The sequence below is a fragment of the Gymnoscopelus braueri genome, assembly GCF_963280865.1.
Source record: "Gymnoscopelus braueri genome assembly, chromosome: 17".
NCBI classification, from domain to species: domain Eukaryota; kingdom Metazoa; phylum Chordata; class Actinopteri; order Myctophiformes; family Myctophidae; genus Gymnoscopelus; species Gymnoscopelus braueri.
The window spans coordinates 14,227,287-14,248,150 of NC_137617.1; the positions used below are offsets into that span (position 1 = coordinate 14,227,287).

Genomic DNA, 20,864 nt, shown 5'->3' on the forward strand with positions numbered 1-20,864 from the left:
GTTAAATTACATTCTTGTTTTGAGTTAACAATGGTCTTACCTGACAGGTAAACTGCAAGAGAAAGTGTCCATCCCATTGTAGTAGTCAACAGGATGAAAATGTTTTCATTGGTGAAACTGCATCTGGCATAGAGAGAGTTTGAAATCAAAACGCAGAAATAGTACTATGACTGCTGTCTTAACGTTGTTATTTGTACTGGCTCACATGCATCTAGCCAACCGAGACAGAATGTTGGTTCACACAATTTACAAATGCTTGCAAAATGCAGTCTGTGCAGCAGAAGCGCTGGGAAAATTAGCGCAGATGTAAAGAAGACGTACACCAACCCACACTTACGTACGCCAACCCACACTTACGTACGCCAACCCACACTCTGTTGCGTTTTTTGCAGTTGTGTAAATTTGTCCTACTGTATTAAGCATTTCCAGACGGTTTACCATTAATGTAATGCAGTATAATACAGTACGTATTCAAAGTTTGTCCCACCACAGAATAATGTGTTATAAACCTCCCAGACAAATTTGAATTATAAAAAAGTATACAAAATGGTTGAAAAAATCCCGAAAAAAATAGCAGTATTTCATCTACTTACTTTGCTCTGAACCCTGGGGGCTTAAACACCTGCGTTCTCACTGGGATCCGCGAGGTCACACTGAGCTTCTCATGTGAAAAGACACGTTTTAACACGCATCTTTTCATACAAAAAAGCTCAACACATTGTAACTCTTGTATGGCTGGGTGTGTGCATGAAACAAGCATGAGAGTAACATTTTCAGGAGTGTGCCCGCCTCTTGTTAGACTGCCCGCGCCTCCTTCCTGCCGGCTTGCCTTTCTTTGAAAATGAATTGCATCAGTTGCTCCCCGTCTGAAAAGCCCTATAGTCTGCTGGACACTATAGAGGGAGGTGCACTCTAATGTCTAGCATAGACACCATTGTATCTCAATGGCTCTGTGGCATCAGTGAGACTGATGACATCACTGAAACTCACTCCAGTGTGTCATCAGTTGAGGATTTAGCCGTGCTCACGAAAACAATCGTGAAAAATGGTTTAAATAATCTAACTCCACAATTCATTACAACATAGTTCACAGACTTTTTTTTCACCCTCCCTGCCGACATGGGTCAATTGTGTCGTATAGACGCTTGACAAAGCGGGATGCACCGTAGTGGATCCAAATCGACGGTGGTGGGCAGATACTTTGCCACTGTGCCACCCGAGCACCCAGTTGAGACTTTTTACACGTTTTCAGCCATAAACGTATACTTTTTAGAAACAAATTAGTTTAAAGTCTTTAAAGATATTCTAAAATATATTTTCATTAACGGACATGACGAATGATGTGCGCTGCTTTCAGGGGGCGTTCTTACAGACTCTATGCATTCGAAGATTGTGGAACCGATTCATATTCACTTTATTGTTGTCACTTAAATGCACTGGTTAGGTATATTTTGCAATGTAACCTTTAGCTGCTGATACATATTTCCCATAAGTAGTTTCCCATTACTCAACTTCCCCAAATTCACTCGCAATTTAAACAACACGCAACGCAGTTTAACTTTGAATTTATAAAACAATTTCTGCTTTTATTGCCTATATTTTTTCATTCCAAGGAGATGGCTTAACTGTGTTTTTTGTGCATGTTAAAAGTGGAAAAATGGAAAAAGTAGTGTACTGATGATGTTTTACTTACAATGTATAAATACTCTGTTAGAAGTAAGCTTCCTGTGTTTAGAATTTTACTTGAGTAAAAGTGCAAAAGTATTGGCATCAGAATATACTTACAGTACAAACATAAAAGTACCCGAATTTTTCTAATGTTTTCAAAAATTGCAGATCTACAAGTTCACAACACATTGCATCACAACGTGTTCTGAGCTTTTAGATATAGGCTATATTAAAATAGACTAGAAAATGGGGCTTAATTGGTTGATGTAGGTTTTGTAATAACAATCTAAATCTATAAAGTAACTAGTAACTAAAGTTTTCAAATAATTGTAGTGGAGTATAATTTAACCTCTGAGATGTAGTGGAGTATAGAAGTATAAAGTATTGAAATTGTAAATACTCAAGTAATGTAAAAGTATCTCAAAATGTTACTTACCTTACGCAAGTACAGTGCGTGTGTCTATTAATTTGTAGCAGAGCAGCACATGTATGTTACAGTAACAGACAACTGGGAACTGCTCCAAATTGTGTCGTCTATAAGGACTAGTACTTGTCTATAAAAGGCTACGTATTCTAAGCTTAGATTTTGATTGGTTTAGACATGCTGCAAGATGCAGAGATTACCTATGTAGGCTTTATCCAAAAATCTTTTGGGCAAGAAGACATGCTAGTGTAGTTCATCTGGCAGCTGGCAATGGGCTTATTCAGCACCATGAGAGAGGTGCAGTGGCGCGGGAAGGGGGGGCTATGGGGGCTGCAGCCCCCCTGGTGGTGGGAAGCACAAAAAAAAATTATTAAAAAAATACATATCATTTTTAAAGTCTATACACACACATATATATTAAAACAATGATGTATTTAACTTTGAGGAATAAAATATTTGCTGAAAAATTTGAAAAAAATGTGGAAAAGGTGTAAAAAACGCGAATTTTTTTTTAAAAAAATCGTCCCTCACCCGGCCCAGCCCCCCTTGGAATAAATGACTTCCAGCGCGCCTGGATAGGTGTGAAAATAAACATTCAATAACCTACATTAAAGCTGTAAAATAAATAAATAAACAATCAACTTTTTCACTCCCCTTATTTGCTGAAATGGCACTGCCAAAAGTTGAATCAAAAAGAATCTGCTGCAGGCACATGCACACATAGGAGGCAACCAGTGTCCGAGCACCTGCCCGATTGCCACCATATAAGAGAAAGTGCCCTTTTTTATGCTTGCATAATCTTTCTCACTTACCTCTCTTGCCGAACCACAGTTTCACTCTGTCCTCCTCTCATTCGATGAATCTATGAATCTCATCCAGTGTTAATAATCCAATCCAATCCAATCCACTTTATTTATAGAGCACATTTAAAACAAAAGTGTTGAACCAAAGTGCTGTACACTCAGTAAAAAATACTAAAATAAACAAGAGAACACACAAAAAAAAACATTTTACACAATGCCTGGAGGAATCAGCAGCTTCTCAATCAGAATTTTCAAACGCCAAGGAGTACAAGTGAGTTTTCAAACGTGATTTAAACATAGGCAGGGTTAGAGACGCTCTAACATGGGGTGGAAGCTCGTTCCACAGTGTGGGCGCTATGAAGGAAAATTATCTATCTCCCCGTGTTTTCAACTTTGTTGCTGGGACCTTAAGGAGTGACTGGTCAGTAGACCTCAAGACCCTTGTAGCGTTATTGGGAGGTAGAAGTTCAGATATGTACAGTGGTGCCAGCCCATTTAAAGACTTAAAGACAAACATTAAAGTCTTAAACTGAATCATGTAACGAACAGGGAGCCAGTTTAGAGAGGCAAGAATCGGGGAGATGTGATCATATTTCCGTGCCCCTGTTAAGAGGCGAGCGGCCGCTTTTAGACTAACTGTAGTCGTGACAAGCAGGCTTGGCTAATGCCAACATAAAGTGCATTACAGTAGTCGAGTCGGGTTGAGATAAAAGCATGGATAAGACGTTCAAAATCAGAAAGGGTTACAGCAGACTTGACTTTGGCTAAGAGCCTCAGCTGATAAAAGCTCCACTATAAGCAACAACTCTTGCTCCATCTCTCTCTCGCTCTCTCTCTCTCTCTCTCTCTCTAACTCAGAGTGACAGCACTACAAAACAACCCTGTGCAAAAACAACCACACATGCACAAGATAGAGGTGTTAGCCATAACCACAAAGCTTTATCGCTGCACGCTGTTTTTTAAGAGAGAGCTTCTGGAAAGTCAGAGATTACCTGATACCAGACTTCACTCCTCTCACGCAAGCCTCGTCATAGAAACACAGAATTTTCCACTGTGCTTCATAGGCCGTCTGGTGAACCAAGAAAAAGTGCCCAGAAAATGCTTCAGCTTTAATGATTGTCACCCAACAAAATTAAAATTTGTTCTGATCTACTCATGAGACATGCCGTGACATTAACACATCATTATATTGTAATTAACATTGTATAATATACCATGTTATGTACTCATTCTGAGCTGTAATGCATCTACTGTAGTATTGTACATTTCTTTTGCATTATTTGAAATTGTGGGGGCAGGGCAGTATTTTGATTGATTCCTGCCGTTTGGGGTCAAAGCGTTTTTTCTCCTCTCATTACACAGTAGGTTCTGACATTTTTAATGTATGAAACATGTGTGTTGAGCAAAATGTACCATATGTAATGTTAAATTTTGTTTGGTGACAATTATTAAAGTTCAAGCATTTGTTTTCTTTTTAAAGCTTTGCTTTATTTCAAGGTCTAAATTTAGATTTGAGTGTACTAATGCCTCAATACTTGCCTCATTATGTTATGTACTGTACATGAGATTTTGTGTTGTCAAAATGAATATTGATACATTTATAAGCAAAACCATCAACAATAGATTTTCGTGTTTTTTTATTCGCATTTATACACATTTAAATACAATAAAGGCAATAGGCTAAAATGTACAGGCAATGGACCCTTCGCTAAGCCCCACCCACTCCACTCTGTGACTGGTGGTGCGAAGTTAGTCACACCCAGGCCTGGCAGCGCCTGGCAATCTCTGCTTCTCACCCATTGACTTGCATGTTAAATGACGGCTTTCCCCCTTTAAAATAATCGATCATTTCAGCAGCAATAGCTTCAAAATCTCTTCTAAATCTAGTCAACAAGGCCTGCAGTAGGCTATGCACTGGAAAAATGTGCATGACATTATTTCAATAAACTAAAAACACGGGAAATGTTAGAGGGCGTAATAGCCATGGATACACGACGGTCGTCTGTCTCGACCGTCATGGATGAATTTCAACCTGGTGTTTGCACTTTCTCCATTTATAGCCCGTACATCTACAGAAACGTTCATATTTCAAACATAAAGTGCTTATCCCATGGCCATGGATGTTACATTTATGTACGGGCTCTCAAAAGTACCCGTATCATCCGTATTGTTCAATAAAAAGCATTTTAATCTGATCGGTGGCCATTTTCTCCATATGCTTTCAACTAAGCGACCCTATCGGTTGGTAGGTGTATTGCACTCTGATAAATTATAACTCTATGAGAAAATGGCCACCGATCGGATTAAAATGCTTTTTATTGAACAATACAGAATATACGGGTACTTTTGAGAGTCCCGTGCATCATTTTAACATCCGTGGCCATAGGGTAAGCAATTTATATTTGAAATCTGAACGTTTATATAGATGTACGGACCGTAAATGGAGAAAGTGCAAACACCAGGTTGAAGTTGATCCATGATTGTAACAGGAGTTTTCATGTACCGCAGGGTAAGACTACAGTAACAGTTAATAAATAGACGAACAAATGAATGAATATACTTTAACGTGCGGAATCCGAAACAGGCAGCGCTGTGATTCTGAATTTTGTTACGATTATGGTGATTAGTGACACCACCTGGGCGAGTGAGTCGTGTAACTTTCCCGACGTTAAACTGTGTATGTGTTCAACAACTCAGCCATGCAGCCTTGCAGTTTAAACGCAGATTTCAGCTTGGGAAAATAACCATCCAACGGTTTTGGGTACGTGGAATCTGTTGCTGGTTCATCACCATTGCGTTATCGTGGTATGATTCCTGTTCTTGCTATTATTTTGCAAATTATTGTGTGTGTGTGTGTGTGTGTGTGCGGGCGAAATAACATTGACAGGCAGCTATGGCAGGTGACGAAAGCTTGCCAGACCTGTGCCAGGCTAACAACGGTTGCTAAGCTGGCATTGGACAATCGCTTTTGGGGTGGGGTTTAGCGAAGGGTCCATTGGAGACAGCACTTAAAGGGATATTTCCCTTTCAAAAAAACTTTGGGTCATTTTATCATCAACTCAGGCTTTTGTGAGACCCCCAGACAGTTTTTAAGCTTGATTCAGTATTTAGATATTTAATATTCATTTTATCAGACACGTCCCCTTCCTATACAAACCCATTATAACTTCAAACTCCATTTTTAACATGTTAGATTCATCAGAGACACCCGTCCTTGGTTCTGGTGACTCACCCTGCCCTCCTAATACGCGAGGGGGCCGTGTTTTTTTTATTACTTTTTTCATTTATTATTATTTGTTTTTTTATTGTATTACATTTTTTTTTTTTTTTTTTTTTAAACATTAAAGTAAAAACTGTCTGGGGGGCTCACAAAGGCCTGAGTAGACGATAAAATGACCCAAAGCTTTTTTGAAAGTGAAATATCCCTAATTCAAGGCTCAAGGCTTTTGGCTAAACCTAATCCAGCAGGTGCAGGTCATTGCAATCAAGCTGGTTGACAGTCAATGGCAAGTACATTTAAATTCAACTCAGATTGACACTGCAGCCTGTGACTCTGATGGTACATAAGGCATTGACTCCAATAGATATTCATATTTTACAGAAGTTAGAGCCTGACTGATGCCAGATTTTGGGCCGATCAACAAGCGCAACGTGATGCCTTGTGAGTCTGTAGATCTGCTATTTTTGAAAGCTTTTGTACCTATAATGAGGTTGAAAGTTGTTACAAATGGGGACACCCTCTTATCAAACACTGCAAAACTAACTGCAAACTAACTGCAACTAATAACTGCAAAAAATAAATAAGAACCCGAGGATTAAAAATGCACAGCACTCTGTCTCCACACAACACCATCCATCCATCCAGCTTCAAACGCTTATCCGGAATCGGGTCGCTTGGGCAACAGTGCAGATACTGATGTCATCGAAAAAAGTTAAATAATGGTAGATATATCACCCAGACCAATATTGGTTGGTCTCAAAATACATTGATGTTTCACCAAGTCAACAAATATTCATGATCTGAGGTACAAAAAGCTATATTAACAAAATATTTACTTACAAGCAATGATTCAATGAAGATTACAAGCAAGATGAATGTAGATGCATCTTTGAAGATTTGCAGCCCTGGTACCCAACACATACAGTATATACCACTGGCCGCTATTTCATTTGAATCAACCTATAGGTTTCTAAAATGGACAAACTTCACCATAGTGACAAAGATTGAGGTGATGACACCATAGAGTTGACACAGACTAAAAGCACCACCTAGTGGCTCCAAAATAGAATGGGGAGCCCAGAACAATAATGACAGTCTGAAACAGAGGCTGTCTCTAATGTCATGTCTCATGTCGCACATATGGCCGCACTGCTTCCCTGTGACCTGAAATGGTGTCTCATGGTAAGCAGAGGAAATCAGAATTGCATGCTTTTATTTTTATTCTATTTTTTACCATATACCTTGCTTGATCAGCAAAAAAAAAAAAACAGGTCCAAGAAGGAAAAATGCAGTTGCAGTCTCAACTCTCTGTACATAGCCCAGATAGAGGCGGGACCAGGGTGCATCCACAATCATTGGTTTGGACCTATTTGATCACTCCGATCAAATAGGTCCAAACCAACGATGCAAGATGGATGTTAGCCAGCCAGACTTCCGTGGTGCAGGTTCTTATTCACAGGGACCCTTTTCCTCTCATTGGGGCTTCATCCCTGGTCACAGTTCAAATACATTTCTCTATCAGTGACAGGGAGTTGTGGGAGTGGACCAAGGGGTGAGGTGCACCCATGTTAATGAAGGCTTGGCACTGAACCTCATGCAGGTCCTTCAGCTTGGCCTATCCTACCAATCCTCTGCTCAGTGGGAGGGGAAAACGTTATGCCAATTGATTCCTCCCCACACACATTTCTGTGTTGTCACTGCTGTTATATCCTACCGCAGAGGAGCCCCCACCAGGAGGACGTAGAGCCACTCCTCCTGCCAAACACTCCCTGCTGACAGTTACCGCTGCAGCCCGTAGGATTACGTAGTGCCAATTAACGCCCTCCCTGCCCAGCTTCCCTCCCCCGAACACAGAGCAATTGTGTTCGTGTAGATGCTCGACGAAGGCGGATGCACCACGGTGGATTTGAACCCACAACCTCTACCTCTACACGACAACTACTTTACCACTGCGCCACCCGAGCGCAATTAAACATGTTCAGTGACTGCTTCTGGCTCTGAAAATGAAGGCTGATGTGAATCTATAGTGTATGTTGTGTTGTGACTGCCGATGAAGTTATTGATATTGTCCTATGTGAGTTCAAGCTAGAGGTTTTGGGCTTTGACATAACAGTGTGTCTGGGATTGTGGCTATACTGTCTAGACTCTACTGTATGTACTGTAGGCCTATCCGTCATGACCAATATTCATTCATTCTTTCTTTCTTTCTTACCGTATATTATTGGAAATGTTATTATACAAATCATACAAAAAATATTTAAAAAACGATTAAATTCACTCATCACAATAAAACAGAAATGAATGATGCAATGCAATGCAAAATACACAGTACAGTCCATACTGTACATGGTTGAGTCCCTGATGTCAACAGTTAACATAAAGCTGTTCTTCCTCTGGTGGTTGTTCTCCACCATCTTCTAGACCTTGTACTCCATACTTATCAGCAATCATCTGCTTGTACTGACTCTTGAAAAACCCAGCCTGAGAGTAGGATACACCAAGATACACATGAAGAGAAAAAACTATTATAAAAAAAGAAAACACACATTAAGAGCCCATATTAAAATAATGGCAAAATACAATATATACATACAATGGAATACAATGGAAGACTAAAATAATAAAATAAAAATGGCCTGGAATGTCTGTGGTAATGCTGTGCAAAACACCAACAATCAAAATATTTTTTTAATCTGGATTCCTTGGATCACGACGCAATTTCTGTCATCCACGCCTATTTCCGCCTGACAAGATTATCGGCCATTTTGTGTTTTATTCTAAACACACTTTGTGATACTACTCCTACAGGTTTTGTCCAAAACTGCAAATCGGTACCATGGCTGTGGTCACGTGATCATCTGTCAGTTTTTTCAGATGCCCTTCTGATTGGCTATGACTGGCTTTCAAAGAATAGGGATGCCAGGTTGAAAGTGGTTAAGATTTTGAGAAAGTTGGAAAGTTTGGCCATAGGGTGGCAATAGAGGAAAGGCATGGCATGGCATCATCAAATTAAGTGGGGGTTATCCTCTGTGGTTCATGCTGGTGCACAGAAAATGTCAAGGCAATCCAGCTTGCATGCAGCTTTCTGTTCTGTAATTTTTTTAGCCTTTATTGACAGAAAACATGCAGCGGAGTGACATGCAGCAAATGGCTGGGAATCGAACAGGGGACTGATGGTCATGAATCAGAGCCCCTGTGGCATGCGCCCTAACCATTCGACTATCAAGTCGCCCCAAGCTAGTACGTCAATAGTAGCTAGCAGGGGCGTCGTTACGCGGGGGCTTCGGTGGCTATAGCTTCGCGCGAGCATGGGGTGGGAGGGACACATGCACGCGCGCGCACGTGTCCGTTGCCTGGGGGGCTAAGCCCCCAACCTAGTAGAGACCTAGCAACGCGTCTGGTAGCTAGATATGTTGTTTGGGACCAAAGTGGTGAACGGACAGACTGACATACTGACCAACCGACGGAGAGTCAGCCTAATGCCTTGAAATGAACTTACAGTATGCAGACTATGCACAGTACATTACCTTATATAAGCCAGTAGTGATCAAAGCCAAAACAGCCAGGCCTCGCAGGGTTTCAACAATAATCAGTGTGATGAGGTCTGTCTTTGTCTCTACCGTGGACACAATCTGAGGGGCGGTCATGAGATCAATTAAATTACTTTCTTCTAAGTCTTCTAAATAGTGAGAATGAACAGTGAAATTAAAGTAGAGATGCAATGTTACCTTTCGAACTGGGGGATTGTTTTTAGAGTCGAAGATGTATTGGTCTCTGTCATACTCCAAAGTGGCTGTGCTGATCAAAAGGAATTCGGCAGACTGGAGACCAATCTGTGGGTCAGAAGTAAAGAGGGAAGAGGATGAGGAGCAGTCTTTGTTAGAGACAATTAAGAGACAGTTCATTTTGCTCAAATCAAAGCTCTGATCTTTACTAGCTTTACTGGTTGTTTGCTTGTAATGGTGGTAATCAAGGATGGTTGGTTGCATTTCTAATGAGTCACTAAGGGCTAAAATGTGTAGATTAGTGATGCATCAATCAGCTCTGACATCACCCAGAATTTAACATTCACCCACTCACAACCATCCAACGTAGTGGAAATAATAATTATTAAACAGATTTTAATCTGAGGAAAGATATGGGAATTATTCTAATTTGCCCAAGGATATGAGACACTTTCTTTTATTTTAACCATCTTCAACCACCAATGATTACTTTATGTTTCAACTCAGTGTAAAATTAATTCTTGACGTGTTTAACACTACAGTTCCTTAACTTTACCTACTGTAAATGGCAATGATTGAGATCTAAAATGTAATGTTCAGTGTTGAATAAACACCACATTTTTTAGACATAACATTTACCTGCTCGATCCATCCTGAGCTCAGGATAGCAGAGATGTTGTAAACGTCAAGCTGATCTTTAACCATGAACACGTTGCATCTGAACACTGTACACGTGGCAACGGAACAGTCCTATGAGCAAGTAAAGACAAATTCAAAACAAAACACTTGTCTGGTCTGTCAACGTGGAAATAGTTGAAACTGTACTTTGTGACACGTGGTGAGATCGCACATAAAAAGTGCGCATCCTCCCTCTCTTTCTCTCCCTCCCTCTCTCTCTCCCTTCCCTGTGTCTCTCTCTCTCCCTCTGTGTGTCTCTCTCTCTCTCTCTCCCTCTGTGTGTGTGTGTTTTTATGTTATGTGTTTTTAATGGATCCCTGGAGTCTGCACAAATAAAGTTGATTGATTGATTGATATAGCCATATTTACCACTTCATGATTTTTCTTGATGTTGTCCACAAAATCTGGAAAGTTAGGTTCCTCGTCCTTAGATCTGCTGCAGCCTGGAATCTGAAAGTTGGTTAGTCAAATGGAAAATATAACATTAGAGTCACATTAATATAGCACATAAAATAACTCTAACTCATTGAACTGAATCTGACATGAGAAACTGATATGTTTTTCCACAGAGCAGTTTGAAGGTTGGTGTGTTTGAGCTCCAACATGCATTGATGTGTCCATCCATGTAAGTTACCTTTATACTACCAGGATTCACCCAGATGTCTTTATCACCAAGTCTCACCGGCACCTTGATGACCACAGTAACATTAAGGGCTCTCACATAATTTAAAACCTGAGGAGATAGGACATGATAGAAAGAAGGGGGATGCATTCCTTGATGTCGCTTGATGTCACAACAGTAAACCTAAAAGCTGAATTGAATAAATGAACATCAAATATTTACATAAGATGTTTTACCGTAATTGATTGTGGAAGTGGTGTCTGCAGATTATTTTTTCCAAAGGTGAAATTGGTGTAGCTGAGTGAACTGTATGGAAATATATATTTTTTAATTTAAGAATTGTTTTAACTTCAAAATAATGACTGTGTGAATGATAAGAAACAATGCAAACCTTGGATTGGAAATGGAAAGAAAAATGCTGTACTTCACATCAATCTCCTTCTGTTGATGAAGTTCACTTTCTTGGGAATGCTCAGCATTTCCACTGAAACAGAAGAAAAATAATTCCTAGTAATGTAATAATAGAAAGCACACAATCGCAAGGTTTTCCACCAGACAACAGTACCTTGTTGCATTTGCAGTGATCAGCATCTTTCTGTCAAGTTCCCTGTTGATATCTATCCCATAGGAGACAGTGAAAAAAGCCTAGAATGGAATGGATCAGACAAAGCACTTTAAAACACTTAAGCCTATTCATCTACCAAAACAGCCAAAAACGAAAACACTTTTGACAATTATTGTATCTGTCCTTGCAGATATGTGAGAGGAGAAGATATGTCAGAGATGTAAAAATGTAACCTTGGCATTGCTTTTGAAAATAGGCGTGTCAATGGTGCAGTCACTCTTCCCACGTGATAAACCATTCTCAGCGTCTAAAGAGTTACATTCCACTCTTCCCTTGGTAAAGACAAAAAAGAAACACAAAGCATGTTGATCACACATCTTCTTTGATCAATGAGGACAACTTATTAAGACTGAACTTGGGGTTAGTTGTGTTGCATTGAAGTTACCTTGGCAATACTACCTTACCTGCTGTATGGTTAACTTCCTGTATGAGAGCCCAGGAGGGTACGTGAGGGTGACACGACTGTTGTACGAGTTCTCCTCTCTGTTCTCAACTGACACCATTACGTTCAACAGTTCATCTATGCCCACATTAACTTCTGTAGAGCTGATGCAAAAACAGAAAAGAAAAGAGTTTTTACATTATGTCTTCTTAAATGTATGAGGAATCATTAGGGGAAAGATAATGTTTGCCATTCACTTAGATTTTATATGAGACATGTAAGACATTTTAAATACATCCTCTGTTGGTCAACCTAAGAAATGTTACTAATACATGCTTGAAAACTGCATCTAAGGAATCAGATTGGTATTGAAGAGGAACATCAGTTTTAAAAAGATTGTTCAGCATTTTTGTTAATAGACATTATACAGTACTCTATCTCTGCAGGGTGCACAAGGTTATTTGTATTTAGACTATTTTGGTGTAGCCTATATCTTTTGTATTTAATGTTAATTAAAACAATAAATAGGCTACTGCATGCCTGCACCAAGCGGAAGCGCGATGCGCACACGGCCATATCATTTTGCTTCAACTAATGATCAATAATATAATAAATAGCTAGAAGGAAAAAATGGAAGCCTGTCATTTCTGTTCGAATAGCCTATTGTATGACACTCAACGCACTGCACAAGCTTATCCATGAAGTAGGCTAATGATTAATCCAATGTTTCATCATCATAATCATCACCAGTTTCAACTAAAATGGCAAATCTATCCTCCTGTATAGCCTATCCATTGTCCCATGAAATAGTTGGAGAATGAGCATTCGGGTTTGCAATGATAAAACAAAACTTGAGGGAAACCTATAGAAAACCACCAGTTGCTTCAGTGATTTTACAGACCTTTTTCACCGTAAGTAAAAGCAGCAGTAAGTGATAATGATATTGATAAGTTGAAGATATGGCATAATAATGTGATACTTTTGTTTCAGAGAAAATCTGACAGCTGACAGCTGATGTTTGAATGAGATGAGCGTGTTTTTGGTTGTAGGACACAGGTGTTACAGTATGTGGCATAACAACTGGCAGTTTAGCTCGGCCATACTCGGCCAATTCTCAAGCGATTGTTATAATTCAAAGTTCTCTATAATCTGTGAAATGTCTATTATGTTCATTCAGTGTATCAATCATGTTTTTATTATCCCTCTATCAAACGTTATGATGGGAAAATCAAGGTGTCGGGAGACGGCCCGGGAGACACTTGCGCACGCATGCCTGATCAGCACTGTCTAGTGCAGTGGTAACCAACCTTTTCAAGCCCAAGAGCACATTTTATTTCCAATTGTAAGCCATGATCTACCACTAAAATATGTTTTAAAAAAAAACACTTGCACAATTGCAATTTCTGACAGGCTCAATGCATGTGCATACATCCACACAAAGACTAGTAGTTTAAATAAGAATAAAGATAATAGTTATGTAATCAATGCCTAAATATTAAGAAAAACGTATTAGAAATATAAATATTTGGACAAAAATACAAATAAACTTCTTTGTTGAGTTATTTTTAAATACAACAAAACACAAAGGACATGAAATAAATTGCTTTTACAGATTTCTTCTCTTCAATGCACAATATTTAGTTTCTCAGTTCTCAATTTCTCAGAATGTTCACATTTACAGATATTCTGTTCAAATGACAAAAATGCATCCATGACCGTATATTTGCACAGATATGGTGACAGATACAATACTCTCAGGATCAGCCCACCTTTAATGAGACTTCTGTGACTGCACATTATCTGCAAGCCATTTGAAATCTGGTTGATACTTAGTGAATGCCAGTCTGAGGCAGTCATTAAGATGTGAGTCAGTCATACGAGTTCTAAACTTGGATTTTATTATTTTCAAGTAGGCATGCAGCTTAAGTGCACAAGACACAATCAGGGGATACTTCACAAGTGACCAAAAGTCCACGTTTCTAGCTCTGTCCTCCAGTCAGTTAGTACAGTAGTTCAAAAATCTCCATTTCAACACCTGTAGTTAATGCAAACACATCCTACATTTTAACTGACAGCTGTTCAATGTTAATACTGAGGAAAGAGTTTGATACAAAAGCAGCTACTTAACTCATGCCTTGTACCTCAACAAATCTACGGCCAAATTCTGATTTCAGTCCAATAACCAAGTATCGTCATACTCCTCGTCCCTCGACTTCAGAAAAATGATGATCTCTGGCAGTAAATCCAGAAAACGCTGCAGCACGTTGCCCCGACTGAGCCACCTAACGTCTGCATGAAGTATCAAACCTCCATAATTATGCAGAGTCAGTGCTCATTGACATTTTCAGATTCTTCTTTAAGAAGATTAGTTAACATTCTTTGAAAAGTTATGATTTTTTCCCATTCCAAGTGGCTATGACTGACTTCCAAAGTTTGCAGGCCTTGGGTAGACAACCCGGCCTGGCGGAGATTGGCGGAGATCTGCACTCTGAGGAGGACCATTCTAGTTAAGGCAGTCCATCAATTCTACATGGCTCAGCCCTTTAGTAACTCTTGCCTTAATTTTTCATACATCACAGGCAGCACACTTGTGCTCAGTGGTGTAAAGTAACTAAGTACATTTACTCAAGTACTGTAGACTTTTGAGGTATTTTTTACTTTACTGGAGTATATCCAATATTCAATATTTTTACTCCACTACGATTATTTCAAAACTTTAGTTACTAGTTACTTTGCAGATATACATTTAAATGTATTATATTATAAATCATACATTAACCACTTTAGCCCTATTTTATAACTATCTGAAAATAGCTGATCTACAAGCTCACAACATGCATCGCAACGCATTGTGAGCTTGTAGATCTGCTATTTTCAAACATATTTGTACTTTTACTTTTGGTACTTTAAGTATATTTTGATGCCAATAATGTTGTACTTTTAACACAGGCCTAAAAAGTATTTCTACATTGTGGTATTGCTACTTTTACTTAAGTAAAATATCTGAGTACTTCTTCCACCACTGCTTGTGCTCAAATGCGATCTCTTCTACACTCTGGTCTACACTACACAAATTCTATGAATTGTCGATGGCTGCCCGTCTGCCACTGGGCCCACTAGTAGGGGGTACTAAGCACAAAAAATGGCCAAATCGTTACGCGGCGGATAAAAGCATGACATTTGATACAGATGTCCCTTGGGTCATCCTAAAACATCCTAGAAGGGGTGCCCAAAAAAATATTAAACAGGAAGTGACTTATGGACAAAATTCAAAATGGCCACCTAGTGTTGTCGATTGACTCAAAAGACAACTAAAGAATCTCATAAAAGCATACAATTTGGCACACATGTCTTTTTGGTCATCCTAAGACATCCTAGAAGGGGTGCCCAAAGAAATCTTAAGCAGGAACTGAGTTATTGACAAAATTGAAAATGGCCGCCTACAGTGTTATCTATTGACTCAAAAGACAACTAAAGAATCTCATAAAAGCATACAATTTGGCATACATGTCCCTTGGGTCATCCCAAGACATCCCAGAAGGGGTGCCCAAAAAAATCTTAAACAGGAAGTGAGTCATTGACAAAATTGAAAATGACCGCCTACAGTGTTGTCGATTGACTCAAAAGACAACTAAAGAATCTCATAATGGCATACATGTCCCTTGGGTCATCCTAAGACATCCTAGAAGGGGTGCCTGAAATTATCTGAAACAGGAAGTGAGTTATTGACTAAATTGAAAATGGCTGTGTACAGTCTTGACAGATGATGCAAAAGACACTCATAAAAAATAATCTCATAAAAGCATGAAATTTGGTACAAATGTCCCTTGGGTGATCTGAATGCATCCTAAGGGGTGCCAAAAAAAGTTTGAATAGTCTCTCAATGGAAAACACTCCTCCCACACGGGCTGCACTGCTACAATATTCAAATCGAGCAGCCAATCTAGCATTTGGTCCAGAAGCCTGAAAGCTATGCAATCTCTACCATCTCCTGACAAATAAATTAAAGTCGCTGATTCGTGGACACCTTTATGGACACTCTTGCCAGAGGCTGCTTAAGTTTGTAGAGAACTCAAGTGTGGCTGCAAAGCTGAGCCCTTCTGTTCGAGAAAGTGTAGATGCCGGGATGCTGGGTTACCTTGCAGAGCATTATGCCAATGTGCTGGTAATTGCGAAATGGCACACATGAATACATGTAGTTACTAAACACTAATCACAAAAAAACAGTAATGATCAAGAAGAAAATACATGAGAAGATAGAGTGTAAAACAAGCAAGAAGATGTAAAGTGCAAAATAAATAAGATGCAGAGAGTAAAATAAGAATATGCAGAGTAAGATAAGATGCAGAGTAAAATAAATGAGAATATGCAGAAAGTAAAATAAATAAGTGATGTAGAAATGAAAACAGAAGGTAGACTACAAAATACGGCAAGTTATGCACTGCATAACCTGTCGTATTGAGACTGCCATGGTCAACTGTTTAAACAGCCATTTAGAATTTCTTCAACATGGTCCCTTCCTAAAAAGTTTAATAAACAAGCAAACAAATAAATAACCCCTTCTAGGATATATTAAGAAGCACTCAATGTACGTACCAAATTATACACTTTTATGACGTCCCCTTATGTTTTCTTTTGTGTCAACTGCTTTTAGGCGGTCACTTCCTGTTTAAAACCTTTTTGGGCACCCCTTGTAGGATGCGTTCAGATCACCCAAGGGACATTTGTACCACATTTCATGCTTTTATGAGATTCTGTAGGTATCTTGCATCATCTTTCAACACTGTAGGCGGACATTTTCAATTTAGTCAATAACTCACTTCCTGTTTCAGATTATTTTTGGCACCCCTTCTAGGATGTGTTAGGATGACCCAAGGGACATATGTGCCAAATTGTATACTTTTTGGAGATTCTATAGGCTTTTTGAGTCAATCGCCAACACTGTAGGCGGCCATTTTCAATTTAGTCAATAACTCACTTCCTGTTGAAGACTTTTTTGGGCACCCCTTCTAGGATGTCTTAGGATGACCCAAGGGACATGTGTGACACATTTTATACTTTTTGGAGATTCTTTAGTTGTCTTTTGAGTCAATCGACAACACTAGGCGGCCATTTTCAATTTGGTCAATAACTCACTTCCTGTTTCAGATTTTTTTGGGCTCCCCTTCTAGGATGTCTTAGGATGACCCAAAGGACATGTGTGCCACATTTTATGCTTTTTGGAGATTATTTTGAGTCAACGGTCAACAGTTTAGGAGGCCATTTTGGATTTTGTCCATAACTCACTTCCTGTTTAAGATTTTTTTGGGCACCCCTTCTAGGATGTTTTAGGATGACCCAAGGGACATCTGTATCAAATTTCATGCTTTTATCCGCCGCGTAACGATTTTTCACTTAGTACCCCCTACTAACCCCGCGATCGACTTAGAAGGCTTTGATGATCTACCAATAGATCGTAATCGACTGGTTGGTTACCCCTGGTCTAGTGTCTACTCACCCTGTATCAATCCATCCGATCTAAAAGACTCATGTTCCACTCACAAATTAGGTGGAATTTCAAAGGCATATTTCTTCATTAATCCAATTCAATAAAATCAAGTAAAGGTTTTTACAGCTGGTCAGTCAGTAGTGTGCTTCGGAGCTGGAGTGACAGCATAATTGATTTGACCTACTTTTGTGCAGTGCGCTGGCATGATGTATTGATTGATTATTCATTATTTGGGAGCACCTGTATGGTTCCAACTCTGTATTGCATTTTAGAAAGGGTCCCCAGTCCCCACTACCCCTCCAAGCAGCCAACCAGAGAGCTCTGTCTCCTCTCCGCCAGACCGACGGTCGGGAGCCGACCGAACATGTTTGGTCGGCTTTCGACGCTATCCTACAAGTTCCGACCCGACACGACAGTGTGCACACCACCCATTCGACAACAGATTTTCAGTCACAGATGCTTTCCAACACTTACCGCCGCCGACGTCGGTGCGGTGGAGAGCTGCTTTAAAAGGACAAACAAAGCGCCTCCTTCTAACAGTACCTCCTAGTCTCTTAGGTCAACTGACCTAGCTATCCCCTAATCTCTCAAGACAGATTCAGCAGAGGGCGCTGTTTTTTCCTTTTTTTTACTATGGGTTCCCAGATTGGCTGTCCCCTGACCCAAACTTAAGTTCAGGGGTCTTTGCTGACACAGCCCCTACTGTGGAACAGCTTTCCTCTCCCTGTTTGATCTCCCCATCACTCCATTGAATCTTTTAAGGCTCAAGAACTCATTTTTATTTGCTAGCATTTCAATCCCCCTGATGTTTTTATTATTGTTATTATTATTATTATTATTATTATTATTATTATTATTATTATTATCATTATTATTATTACCATTATTATTATTGTGTATTTGTGCCTTTGAGCTGTGTGTCTTGTTATTTATGTCTGTGGATTTTTTTAATCCCTTGCTGTCTAGCATTGTGGCAAAGGATAGTTATTTTAAAATGTCCACTAAATGTGACATGACTGGACAGACAAGCAAGCCCACAAAATCAGTTTTGCCTTCATTGTTAAGGGCCACAACAGGCTGTAGATTTTCCATATTTATTAAAACTTTTTATAGGGTAAGAAATGGCACTGGTTCATCAACAAAGTAACCACACTCTTAGAGGACATGTGTACATTATGTCTCACCTGGTAAAGTTGAAATCAACTTTGAGGTTGTCAGTACAGCTCTCATCAGTGCCACAGTTGATTTCAAACCCTAACTGTTGTACAAGGGAGGAAGTCAACCGTGTTAATCACGTTTTCTTTCAAACAGCAATAATGACATGATGGTCATACAAGCTTTTTGAGCATGAATTTACTCTGAACTGGAAAGCCATAAAGCTAGCTACAGTATATGCCGATTATTCCAATGGCCAATCATTCTGGCTAATCTGCAAACTCTAATGTCAAGCTCTCTTGGCAAGGGTAGTCTGTCCTCTCTCAAACTCTAAATAAAATTATAGATTGCAGGCAGGCAGACAGACAGACAGACAGACAGACAGGCAGGCAGGCAGGCAGGCAGGCAGGCAGGCAGGCAGGCAGGCAGGCAGGCAGGCAGGCAGGCAGACAGACAGACAGACAGACAGACAGACAGACAGACAGACAGACAGGCAGGCAGGCAGGCAGGCAGGCAGGCAGGCAGGCAGACAGACTTACAGGATGATGTGTGGTTGTCTGAGCTTGCTGAGCAAGGCTTGGAGTGAAGTTGTTGGAAGATGGAACGCCTTCAAAGGTGAATCTAAGTTCATTAGACAGTTCATTCAGAGCATCCTCTGGACAAGCCTGCAATGCGAGTGCATTATTATGAAAAGATTCATACCAACCTTAAATAAAAAAATATTTCTCTAATTTATCCTCATTTAAATTTAACAACCTACCTTAATGTCAAATTCATGTGAAAAGCAGTGTGGCTTTGTCATGTCAAGGGTAAAAGACTTGAACAGCTCTTGTTGTTTTGGTGTCTCGATGTAAGCACGGTTGTTTGGAGTTTTGCGGGTTGAATCCAGCGTCAATGTATAATTAATCTGCGCTTGAGCTGGAACATTTTAGACTTTCATTAAAAAAGTTACTCCCAACATAAAAGTACTTTAAATGCTAAAATGGCTCTGTAGTGTTAGCCCTTTTTTTTTTAAATGCAAAAACCTGAGTGAGGAGTCATAGTGAAGCAGACTTTAGCTCTGTTGTTCAAAGGAGAATTGCAGTCAGGAGAATTGCTGGGGATCTGAGCTGGGCTGAATGTCACCTGTGCTTCCACCATTACTATTGGCTCTTCCTTTACTTAGTAAGGGAAAGGGCAATAGTACAGAATTCACTTGATATACCTTAAGAGTACAATGGTGCAATAATCTAAAACTAATACAGTATGACAAAATGACGTATTTAAATGACGTATTTCTTATATTTTTCTTTCTTATAATGTGCAGTCATCGTTTGCTAAAAGTAAATGCAAGACAGTCAACAATTTTCTCCACAATCATAATCTTCTACTACTCAATCAGAGAGCCGTCCCCTTTTGGAACCCAAACTTTTCTAATCAACCCCCCGCCCACAGGAGTGGGACAATTCTCTCCCAACTTGCTACAAAAATCGCTCATGCAAAAGTATATAATTTCATTTTCCACCTTCACATGTGTCTCCTTCTCTAATAATCATAAAGTGCTGTATATTTCATCTTGCCATTTACTTCCGGATGGTTCGTTTCACCAGCCAATCATCCTCATCTGCGACAAAAAGTGAGCACCCGGCCAGTGTCACAGACAGAGAGGGAGAGAGAGAGAGAGAGCGAGTGAGCGAGAGAGAGAGGGGGGAGGGAGGGAGGAGGAGAGAGAGAGAGAGAAAGAAAGGGGGAGGGAGAGAGAGAGACAAGGAGAGATGTGTGTGCGTGCGCGTGGGTGTGTGGGGGGGAGAGACAAACGGACAGAGGGAGAGAGAAAGAGAGGGGGAGGGAGAGAGGGGGAAAGACAGACACGGAGAGGGAGAGAGAATGATACCGGCTACACCAGGCGCGTGGATACGTGCGCGTATATGCACGTGTGTGCGTCGTGTGTGCGTGTGTGCGAAAAAAATCTGGTGTGTTACACACACACACGCACACACACAAACACACACACACACACACACACACACACGGAGAGAGAGACACAGACACAGAGAAAAAAAAAATACTCGGGGGGGGGAACAAACATGCCGCA

General features: G+C 40.0%; 1 protein-coding gene across 1 annotated transcript in view; it reads right to left on the reverse strand.

Moving 5' to 3' along the window:
* Positions 1 to 8,300: 8,300 nt before the first annotated feature.
* The window catches only part of LOC308104980 (uncharacterized protein), a 66,292-nt gene continuing 53,728 nt past the window's right edge, over positions 8,301 to 20,864 (reverse strand). The window contains exons 26-40 of the mRNA XM_080455615.1: positions 19,816 to 19,946; positions 19,551 to 19,708; positions 19,330 to 19,455; positions 18,820 to 18,893; positions 12,170 to 12,311; positions 11,939 to 12,037; positions 11,706 to 11,785; positions 11,532 to 11,624; positions 11,377 to 11,446; positions 11,153 to 11,251; positions 10,888 to 10,968; positions 10,480 to 10,590; positions 9,844 to 9,948; positions 9,643 to 9,747; positions 8,301 to 8,596 (exon numbers count right to left, since the gene is read on the reverse strand). Coding sequence (XP_080311741.1) covers positions 8,480 to 8,596; positions 9,643 to 9,747; positions 9,844 to 9,948; positions 10,480 to 10,590; positions 10,888 to 10,968; positions 11,153 to 11,251; positions 11,377 to 11,446; positions 11,532 to 11,624; positions 11,706 to 11,785; positions 11,939 to 12,037; positions 12,170 to 12,311; positions 18,820 to 18,893; positions 19,330 to 19,455; positions 19,551 to 19,708; positions 19,816 to 19,946 — 1,591 coding nt within the window. The 3' untranslated portion in view covers positions 8,301 to 8,479. The remainder of the gene's footprint in view (positions 8,597 to 9,642; positions 9,748 to 9,843; positions 9,949 to 10,479; positions 10,591 to 10,887; positions 10,969 to 11,152; positions 11,252 to 11,376; positions 11,447 to 11,531; positions 11,625 to 11,705; positions 11,786 to 11,938; positions 12,038 to 12,169; positions 12,312 to 18,819; positions 18,894 to 19,329; positions 19,456 to 19,550; positions 19,709 to 19,815; positions 19,947 to 20,864) is intronic.